The sequence below is a fragment of the Poecilia formosa genome, unplaced genomic scaffold, assembly GCF_000485575.1.
Source record: "Poecilia formosa unplaced genomic scaffold, Poecilia_formosa-5.1.2 Scaffold191, whole genome shotgun sequence".
NCBI lineage: Eukaryota > Metazoa > Chordata > Actinopteri > Cyprinodontiformes > Poeciliidae > Poecilia > Poecilia formosa.
The window spans coordinates 153,070-163,709 of record NW_006800130.1 but is presented as its reverse complement, the minus strand read 5'-3'; the positions used below and the strand labels follow the sequence as shown (position 1 = coordinate 163,709).

The 10,640-nt window shown below is 38.4% G+C and overlaps 2 protein-coding genes across 4 annotated transcripts; both read right to left on the bottom strand.

Moving 5' to 3' along the window:
* Positions 1-948: 948 nt before the first annotated feature.
* LOC103147835 (uncharacterized protein C18H10.09) lies at positions 949-5,742 on the bottom strand. The gene is made up of 12 exons (XM_007566374.2): positions 5,419-5,742; positions 4,236-4,854; positions 4,023-4,082; positions 3,873-3,925; positions 3,637-3,781; positions 2,683-3,035; positions 2,361-2,589; positions 2,142-2,259; positions 1,826-1,937; positions 1,446-1,557; positions 1,220-1,332; positions 949-1,124 (listed from the first exon to the last, which is right to left on the bottom strand). Exons 3-12 carry the CDS (start codon positions 4,053-4,055, stop codon positions 1,055-1,057), a joined length of 1,338 nt encoding a protein of 445 aa, XP_007566436.1. The 5' UTR covers positions 4,056-4,082; positions 4,236-4,854; positions 5,419-5,742; the 3' UTR covers positions 949-1,054.
* Positions 5,743-7,264: 1,522 nt separating this feature from the next.
* On the bottom strand, positions 7,265-10,362 carry LOC103147834 (uncharacterized). Of its 3 annotated transcripts, none has more exons than XM_016678802.1 (5): positions 10,261-10,362; positions 9,446-9,630; positions 9,092-9,202; positions 8,753-8,894; positions 7,265-8,641 (listed from the first exon to the last, which is right to left on the bottom strand). In XM_016678802.1, exons 1-5 carry the CDS (start codon positions 10,322-10,324, stop codon positions 8,292-8,294), a joined length of 852 nt encoding a protein of 283 aa, XP_016534288.1. In that variant the 5' UTR covers positions 10,325-10,362; the 3' UTR covers positions 7,265-8,291. The 3 variants fall into 3 exon arrangements, with proteins under 3 accessions (XP_016534288.1, XP_007566434.1, XP_016534289.1); XM_007566372.2 differs by having other exon boundaries at positions 10,005-10,341; XM_016678803.1 differs by lacking the exon at positions 10,261-10,362 and adding an exon at positions 9,995-10,085.
* Positions 10,363-10,640: the final 278 nt, after the last annotated feature.

Below are 10,640 nucleotides of genomic sequence, written 5' to 3'. Positions count from 1 at the left end.
CAGAATAGGTACAGACGTCTATATTTTTGTCTGATGGCATCGTTGCAAAATATTAAATTCAATGTTATGATCAGTTACTCAGTAGTTAGCCTTTTTCTGAAATACTTTGACTTGATTCATTTCTTAGATGGCTACTTTTTACTTTTAGTAAAATATGCTGAAGTAGTGTGACTTTTATACTGGAGTATGATTTTTGGCTACTCTACCCAACTCTGGATATGACCAACCCTGTGCATCACACAAATGCTGCTTATTTTTATAATTCATCTATAATTAGATATTATGCACCCACCTAATCTCCTCCAACAAAATGCAAACTAGGAATAAAAACCGTCTAAAGCAACAAAATTAGGGAGGTTGAATTGACAACCCTAACTTTAAAATATATTATCAGCACACATCACCTCAGTTTCTACTTTAGTAAGTCGGATTGGATTTGTTTCCTTCTATTAAGTAATTTAAGCTGCTTAACTCAATGTAAAATACAAAAAAATAAATCTGTACATTGTATTTCCTATCAAGTAAGCAACATCTTTTTCATGGAAGTCCATGTCAAGGCTTGAGACAACTTGGACTACTGTAATTGTTTTTTTTATATATATTTTTTTATTCAAAAAAGTACAAAGTAAGGTACATAAAAATACGGTAACATGAATTGAATTTGCTTTAATTTGCTCGAGACAACTTGGACTAATTGTTTCCAAAGATGGTTTATAAGGGTGAATGAAACAATGAAACTTGTGGTTAAAATCAGCTTCGTTTCCTGCCGAGATTTCAATTTAAATTTTAAACTCGTGGGTTCTAATCTCACTAGTAATAGATCAAAGACTCTCATCAGTGGACCTGGATGTTAAGCTTGGCCTTAGAGTTGTGATTCCATCACAGGTGTAGAATGTTTCTCTGGATGAAGTTTCAAAAGAGATAAGGAAAAACAAAAAACACATGGAATAATCAATAGAACGTGATTTATTTTGAGAAGAGATCAAAATAGTTGAGATCGTTGTGGTTTATGAATTATGCCATTTATTCACAACAATAGCAAAAAGGCTCTTCTTTACTTCTTCTCGCTGGCTGCCTTCCTTGAAACCGTTTTGTTGGTGTTGGTGTGTTTTTGTCGATCATTTCTACAGAGAGAAGAGAGCAAATCTTTTAGGCACCATCATCCATCCTGGTACTGAACTTTGCCAAAGACGTCAGTTTATGCCATGTGGAGTTGTACCTGCTCATTTTGACTTTATTTCTGCATCCCAGCCCTCCCTCCCAGTGGCTGGTGTGCGTGCCTCTCGTCATCATGCTCCCACAGCTGACACAAGGCTTTCCGTTACCGAACGGCTGCAACGTCAAACAGCGGAAACTCGATTTTTAAAAAAACAGCAAATCTTCAAAACAAAAAGCTTGTTGTTGTTTCATCTTTAAATCTAATTGAATGAAAATGTATCCTCCACCTGCTCTTTGGCACAAAATCCACAGATCATCCTGGTGGCGAGTTCCATGGGATGGTCCTGATTCTCGTCATGGCACACATCACAGGCATAAGCCCGACCACAGCAGGGAAACCTGGCGATATGAGGGGGAGATTGTTTCCAGGGCTGCGACATTGATAGCAACGTTAAATAAGGCAAGGCAAGGCAATTTTATTTATATAGCACCTTTCAGTCAAAGACAATTCAAAGTGCTTTTACAGAGAAACAATACCAATCAGACAAGAAACACACACAAAAAAAAAAATTCAAGAATAGGCAACTTCAAAAAGAAATGTTTTTAACCTTGTTTTAAATAAACTCAAAGTTGGGGCACTAAATAAGGGTCACTATAGGGACGATACCTGAGCCAGCGATGGCTCTGCTTGAAATGTTTACACGTTCCTTTATCCGGCAGCGGCTTCCCCTTCTGGACTGCCGGATCTCTTATTGTTTTGTAGCTGACGCCACTCGGACCTGCGGGGAGGAATAATTGGGTGCAGCGGAAGTTAACGGCGGTCTGGAAGCGTACTAATGCTAATACTTTAGGTTTTTCCACTCGCTGAGCGGCTTTTTGAACAACATTATGTAAGTTTGGTTGGAAATCCAACTGGGGCAACCTTCTTGTTGTAAGATTATGAACCTTTTGCTGATCCATGTGAAAGCAAAGTGGGCTCTGACCTGTTTTGCTGGAGGAGCGAGGCTGAATGTACTGGAACCTCGTGCTCTCAGCCAGGATGCTGAGTTTGCTGTGGCAGTTCTCACAGTTGAACTCCTTCGTTTGTCCATAAAAAACGCTCTAATAAAAAAAAATAAAAATAAAAAAAAAAGAGAGAAAAGAAGTTAAGTACATTATATATACTCCGCCCTTCTTCGATGGCCTTTTCTGATGTTCATCACCTCCACCGGGATCTCCTCAGAGCAGCTGAGGCATCCCACAGTCAGGTCGCAGTCCTGAAGTACAAGGTCAGAGGCGGTGGCGTTTTGAAGGTCCAGGTATCCCAGGACGTCGCTGTAATGGTGGATCATGCAGGGCCTGAATGCAGCATTTATGCCCGCATCACACTTGTCACACTGAGCCGAGCAGGCTGTCCTTCCAGTAAGGGTCAGATCTGCAGTCACCTTGCACCTGAAGCCAACAAAAAGCAGCGACTGGTCAGGTTCCACTCTCAGAATCAGATCAAAAGGAAATAATTCATTTTTGTGTGTTCGGATAAATGACCTGTTACACTGCAGACAAACAGTAATCCGTTGGGCAGTAACGGTGGCAGTGTTTTCCCCCAGCCTGAGGCCCAGCAACTTGACCTCGGTGCCTCTGCGGGGATCGCTGATTCTGATGTTCTCCACCAGATGGCTCGCATCTTCCTCCAGCAGCTGACCTTCGTCACTCTGTATGGGCTTCTGGTGCTCTTCTTCCTCGGAGTCCACATCTTCTGTCTTTTCAGTCGAGTTGCGGGCGTCCTCGTCACCGGCGACACCAGAAGCAGGGTCGGAGGTTTCAGTCACCGAAATCTGGAGTTCCTGGTACGTTATAAACTGCAGGCCAGCTTTTTCTAAATCAATGTCTTTCTTAAGCTGGAAAAAAGGCAAAACAACAAGGATTGATGAACTGTATTTTGATCAAGTTCTGCAGTAAACTCTTCAAGAAGAATTACAAAGGAAAGGAGAGCTGACCCTCTATCATGGCAGTCAGATTTCCTCCAAATACAACCTTTTCTAAAGTTTTTTTGTTAATCTATAAAAATGCTGCAGGCAATCAGTGGATGTCTCTGACAGTTTTGCAAATCTAGAGACTGAAAATATTTTTCCAATCTCTTTTGCAAGTCGCCTATGTGCACTTAGACTGGACCATTCAATCCTGAATATTCTTTTATCTAAATAATCCAAGGTTCAATTCATGGGACTAATTTCTAGTATTTTTAAAAACTATTTTATGATTCCCATATTTATAATGACCAACTTTCAGCTATTTCTGTAGAGGTCAAGCTTGAAATAATAACACTTGTAAAAAAAACACAAACTATTAGCTCAATTAAAAAAAAAGAAGAAATAAAACAAATTCATGAATTTTTCTTCTTTCCATGTTTAATTGTCCTCTTTCATATGTATCCAGACGTCAAAAATAATTATTTTCATTCATTTTTACTGAATTTTCCCTTGTAGACTTCAGCCTCACCTGTCTGGCTCCTTCGGTGAACAGCCTCTCCAAGCTCCGATCCAGCCAGCGAAGAAAAGGACGAAACAGCAGCTCCACCTTTCCCAGCAGCTGATTGGTAGCATGCTTAGCCTGAAGCCACTCCAGAGATGCTTCCTGCACATGCCTGCACAGCCAAACATGTACAGAAATGCCTGTAATATTACAGGCAACACTTAACTGTACGTGCAAAAAATAAAAATAAAAAATAAATCTACTTTGCCATGACTGAAGGCAAGTTCTGGTCCAGTGGGATCTCTAATGTGAAAATCTGTGGAAATATAAAGATCAAGAGGTGTTTATTGCATGTCAGGTAGTTAACATGATATTGTGTCATGTTTTCTTAGAGGTAAAACTGTGTTCTTTACCTCAAGGGGATAGTTGTCTGGGAAGCTAACCATAATGTCAACTTCTTTTAGATCAAAAGGCTGTAATAACGCAAAAACAAACGATCAAATCACTTGTTTCAACAGGCTGGATATAGATCCAGTACCGCAACTCATGTTTGTTCATTAACAATAATAAAATGTACCGGGATAAACTATAAAGATAATGTTTTTAATGAACAACAAGACTGTTACCCAGTCTGGATCCGTGGCCTCTACAGAAGCCCTGTAATATGTCAGTTTGCCGTCACTTCTCCTGAATGATCAGTTGATCTTTGGGGAAACGCTTCTTCAGCTGCCTGATCTCCGTGTCTCGCAGCTGCTTGGCCGTGTCCTCGGTCATTTCGCACAACTTCACCTCCTGCAGGCCACCGGGATGGGGCTCCGGAGGATGGCGGGGTGTGGATTTACTCCGAATAGCAGTAACAGATGGGTCGTCCAATGGAGGCAACTGTGGCGGGTGCCAGAAGCGACATCTGTCCTCCATGGTGCAATGTCCAGAGAGAAAGTAGCGGCAAGGGCGGTGGGCAGAGCCTGGGACAAACTTTGGGTTGTGGGCAAGTGCCGAATTGTCTCCCTCAAGTTGACCACCGTCCTGAGAGTTTGAGGGAGTAAAATCAGGCTGGCTGGGTGACTCAAAACTTTTCTTTTCATGATCTTTTTCATCTTCTCTTACATGCAGAAATCTACACCTCTTGCCAAAATGACAGTGCCGTCCTTGGGAGAAGAAGCGGCACAGCTGCTGTGTTTGTGGAAATGACTCAGCTTTTTCCTCTTCAGTTTTCACTTCTCCCTCATTCTCCATTGTTAAAACCTGAGGGAAAGTACACAGTTTCTGTTTTTCAAATAATTGACACGTAGTAGTTTCTCTAGTGAAGCAACAGCAATAATTAGACATTTTAATATTAAAGCAGTGCTCTCACAGAAAAAAATTGTCAACACTCCTTTTATTAAATTAAAAATATATTTTAAAAAAAATATACCAAATATTTTTTTCCACTAAAACAATGATGGAAATTCTTAGAGAGACAGATTAAAAACATGCTTTTTAAAATAGAAATATGCAAATGAATAACAGTTTAAAACCGAAGAAAAATAAAGAATAAGTAAAATATCAAAACAGTTAATTTCTTTTTTTCCCCCTATATATTTGTGGGATATTTAGTGTGCAACCATTTTATTTCACATGGTTGTGATATTGAGCAATTAAAGATATGTTTCTTCGTGATTTTTAATCTAGAAGATAAAATGATTGCCAGATCATCTAATTTTAGCATTAGCGTAAACTAAAATAACTTCGTTCAACTCACGGTTATTGGACAAGTGTTTCAATGAGTTAATTCACGAAAATGATGTTTTTGTGGGAATGTAGCCTTACCTCAAATCCACTTAGACGCAGTGAAACACTTTTTCGGAGTAAGACAAGCTCCGCAGTATTTTAGAGCTTCAGGATAAAAGTGGACTTTAGCAACTGTCAGCTAACTACACAGTTAACTCTACATGACGCCCTTTCTTCTTCTTTAGCGATTGGCTGGCACTCCTCTTGTAGAAGTATATTCTTTTGTTCTTGTCGCTTCCGTGACTTTTCACCTGCAGTTCAACAGGTACACTTAGTGAAACGCCTTCTACCAAGTGTAAATGATTAACTTCTACTGTGGGTGCCAAGAAGAACCGTCTTTACTTGCGTTGTAACCTGAGACTCTATCGCCGCCTAGTGTCCCGGAAGATGAAAACATGACATTTTCTAAGTTGTCAGATCCTCAATCCACATGTGTTGCTGTCTCACGTAAACTTCTTTTTCTGCACTTAATATTTTTTAAAGGAAGCAGTTCAACTTTATCCTCATGCAGTTTTTTTTTTCATGGCGAACCCTCATAAACATTTGGATTCTAAAACGTATTTTATGTCTTTGAAAAAGTAACGTTTTATTTATTGATGAACCCACTAAGGAGTCTGATGTCTTCCTACTCCAATTAAAACAGCTGCATTTAATAGCTGCTTTTTCAGTTTATATCATTACCAGATTAGTAATTTCGATTTTAGCTTTTTTAGCAAAATACTGCAGAGCAGCATCTCACGACCTAATCCTACACTTCAGCATCCCCTTTAAAGATTTGCTTTAATTATTATAGTTTTGGCCGATACCTGATACTTCCCCATATGTGTGTAAATGTGTCCATGACGTGGACACCGAATAGATCTGTGGAGTGTTTTTTTCTTGTTTCCTTTTTTTTAATGTTGTGCTAGACTAGTTTGAAAGCCAACTGGGGCAGCTTTGTTGAGGCCATTGCTGATTCACCTGGAAAACATGGAGAACTGGGCTCTGACCTATTTTGTTTGACTCATGAGTTGGAATATCCTCAGTTCTTGGAATCCCATAGGTGCTGAGCTTGCAGTGGCAGTGCTTGCAGCTAAACTCATTTTTGTTTGTCTGCAGGTCAGGTCACAGGGTCTGAAAGCAACATTTCTGGCTCCGTTGCAGAGTATTACTGTCTGCCAAAAGAGTAAAAATGCTTAATTAAAAAAAAAAAAAAAAAAATCAGCATATATAATTTATATCAAGTTAGTTTGTTTCATTTAACATGATCTAAAATACAATTCAACATTCTCTCTGAGCATTCAAACAAAATAAATAGTGATAGTTTTACTCAGGTGAATGACAGGTCTGTATAATACTTTGGCGCCACATAGTGGTAAAAGAATATGTAGGGGGTGTACATAATCGATATGAAGACACCCAATTCTATATTCAGTAGTATATAACTTAATAAAAGCTAATTAAATCTAATATATCAAAACATAAATTGCTAAACAAAGCAGTGGTGATACACAATAGGATTAAACATGATGGTAGTGTTAATCATTATGAGCTGTATTTTCTTTTTTTTCCCCCCTCTTAGCCTAGTAAAATGAGTAGTAGGGCTTTGAACTACAAAAAATAAGAGAAATCACAGCCCTTCTTGTTCTGATAAGCTTCAGTAAACATAATCACGGTCTGAACAGGCACTAACACTAATCCTTTAAGTTTTTGCATCACTGAGCAGCTTTTTAACCAATATTACGTAAGTTTGGTTGGAAATCCAACTGGGGCTATTACCTTGTTTTAGGGTGTTAAACCTCTGCTGAGCTGTCTGGAGACAGGCATAAGTGAGTTCTGAGCAGCTCTGTTAAAGGATAATTTCATCAATGCATCAAGTTTAAATGAATGGAAATAAAACCCATGATGAAATAAAAATTTATTTATTGACACTTTTGGTTATGTGACTATCCAGATGACTAAAATAGATTTTGAAATAAAGTTTCTGTAACAAGAACAACTTGCCTTTTTAAAAATCAATAAACGCATGAATTAAAGCTTATATTCTTAAAAGAAATCTTTAAAAGCAAACATAATTATAGGTCAACTGAACAGCCTTGCTGAAGATTTTCAAAAAAAAAAAATTTTTTTTTTTTAAAATTGCTACAAATTTTACTGGCAAAATTCCAAATTTTCTTTGAGCACTTTATCCCTGCTCAGGGGGGAAGCTAATGTCTATCTCCAGCCGTCATTAAGTGAAACATAGGGCACACCATTATTTCTGACAAGGTCACCTTGTTGTTTTCAAGGGCGAGCATTCAGGTTGCACAAGGTCGAAGGGATATAATCTTTAGATCAATTTCCACAGTATTGCAAAGAGTAATTTTATGTCAGGTGAACCATTTCTGGGCTGGTTTGGTCATATGCATTGTTCATTATCCAGATAAAAGACAAAATAACAATTTTATTTCAAAGTATCCTAGCATTTTAAAGAGTCCAGTGGCTTTTTATAGAGTTCAGAGTTTATTCTTTGGCAAAAAATAATAGACTAAACTGGTCTATAGACAGTTAGCACTATCAGTAGACTAAACTGATAATTACTAATATTACTAACCAAAATGCACAGTGCTTTTCCTTTAACTATATGGCAATAAAAAAAAAAGAAAAATCCAAGATTTTTTTCAGAAATGTAAAAGGACCAATTTAGCCACTTTGCACAAACTAATATGTTTGTTATTTTAAAAAAAACCACATTTCTAAGTAACAAAGTTGCAAAATCTTACCCTGTAAACACACCTGTGCTAAGACAAAAAACGTAAACCAATCTCACAAAATGTCCACATATGAGGACATCCTACAGACAGGCAGTGGAGTCATTAACTCCTGGTAACAGGAACACCAAACAAAAGCAAAACAAAAAGCTTTAAAAGTCTGGAAATGTTAAATTGGGATGTTTAACTGGTGAGTTCCTGGTCACTGGCTGCCCGAGCTCCTAAACAATCACTGTGTGCAGATTCAGGTCCCTCGGGGTCCCTCCGTAACAAATGGGCTGGAACTTCAGATAAAGCTCTAGAGTTCTTGGCTTCAGGATGAAGAGACTTTCCCTCCATCTTGCTGTTCAGACGAGCTAAGTCTTTCAGCAGGGTGCTTAAAACTTGTGAAACCTCCTCAAGCATATGATAGTCCTCAATAGAGTTCAAGCTGTCCAGGAGTTGTTTGGTGAGTTTGACGCATTTCCTTCTCAGATCTGACTTCCTTGCTCGTTTGCATGACATCATGCCAGATCGTGAGGTCGCATCTCCTTCTTTAAGGACAAGAAAGGGAACCACAGTTTATTTATTTATTTTTTTTTAGATAAAACTTTAATCTCAAAAATATTTGTGCAAATTTTTATTTTTTTTAAATACTTTCTTACCATTTCTCCCATCTGCATGTCCCGCATGCTCGTTCGAATGTAGGACAGCATAGCGTGTTTCCCAAATGACCGGGTCTCTCTCCAGGGCCATTCTTAGCATTTTTGAAGCTGCCTTCTTACTCCTTTCTGCACTGTCCACCACCTAACATGAGAAAATTAAGACAAGGAGGAAGGCAAAGAAGAATTTAGCTAAAAAAATTTACTTTTTGTACATTTTAAATCCTGTAAACTAGAGAGGGCAATGGGTTATCTGGTTTAACCGCCAGATCGTACAACGAAAACCAAATAAATAAATAAATAAATAAACCAGCACTTAGTTTTTTATTAGACTACACCAACCTTGAACTTAGGGAATGTTGCAATCTTGCTGATTGATATGGCTGCTGGACATCCCACCTTTTTTGTAGATGGCCGACGGGTTTTCTGGCAGCCACGGCTGTGGTCTTCTAGCTGTGTAATGTGAAGAAATTCTGAACTTAATTCAAAAGCTACCAACAAGTCAGTTGATGATAGAGTATTATCAACTGACTTATTTGTATATCCTTCTGGATTGAAGTGTATCAAACCATAACTTTAAAACCCACAATAGTACTATCACTACCTGCATCTTTCAAGATATTGTTTCTTCTGTGTTCCGCTGATATGTCTCTTGTTTCAATGCATCAATGTCTTTGTGTGCTGGTGTAAACTTACCATCTTTCTAGCTTTTTCTTCAAAATACTTCCTCTTCTGGGCCGCAGCAAGATCTTTGCCTTGGTGGCAGACAAGCCTTTTGGAGCCCACAAACATGAAAGGGATTCCGGTGAATTCAATCGAAGGCATTCCAGAACCGCCGGCCCACTGCCAGTGGACCCGGTTCACAGGTAAAGGCTGCCAATCTGTGGATCAGCAATCACAATCATAACGTTTACGATGAGCAGCTGACGGGCTTGACTCTTGTGCCTTTTGTGATGTCATCAACCATTCAGACACACACAGCATAATATTTTTTTTCTGTTCAGTGTGCTTTTGAAAAACTTTTTCAAAGTGGAAACCTACACTTTTCTATCCAGCTGTTTTTATCCACAATGTACATTGGTTAGTAAAAAAAATAAGCAAACAAATAAACAAACATTGTTCCTTTAAATATGGCAATTCAAGTATTTTGGCAAAAAAAAAAAAAAACACTTAGACCTAACGGAAATAATGTCATTCTTGGTAACATTATTTATTTGTCTTTAAAGAATCTTACAGGAAGAATACCTTCCTATACCTTTGTCATTGTAATGTCGGTCCACAGAAAAAGTGACAAACTTAGTCAGAGACTCCTTCTCCAGTCTTTTGACCAAAGCGTCCACATCTGCAGAGCGATCGAGTTGGCTCGCCATATTTCATATCTGAGTATTTAACCTGCATAGAAATAAATGCAGCGAAATAAGAACACGACAGATCGCCTCAAAGCGTCCGTGAATAACACGAGAACCAATAACTGCGTCCCATCCGTCCCGCTGATCCAATATGACTCCCACCTCGTAATGGAAAAATGGATCCGTGCTGGAACCAAAACAAAGCTGTGGCGTGTTGGGAAAGCATTGGGTCCGGATGTGTCTGTGATAGGATGAATTAACAGTTTGTCGCCCTCTGCAGCAGGGAGGTTCAAGGTTTATTTGGCAGTTTTATTTATATATATATATATAAAAGTTTTCTATAGCATGGTATATTCTGCAAAAAAAGAATTAAACCAAATATCTATATATAGTTAAACTGTAATTAAGTTTTCCTGACCAGTTAAAAAAGAGGAAAAAAAGAACACTTCACACTAATAAACCTGTTATTTGTAAAAAGATTATTTAAAAAGAGTGGAGTGGGGGGGAAACACAAAGAAACACAAAAAATATTGACACCCATG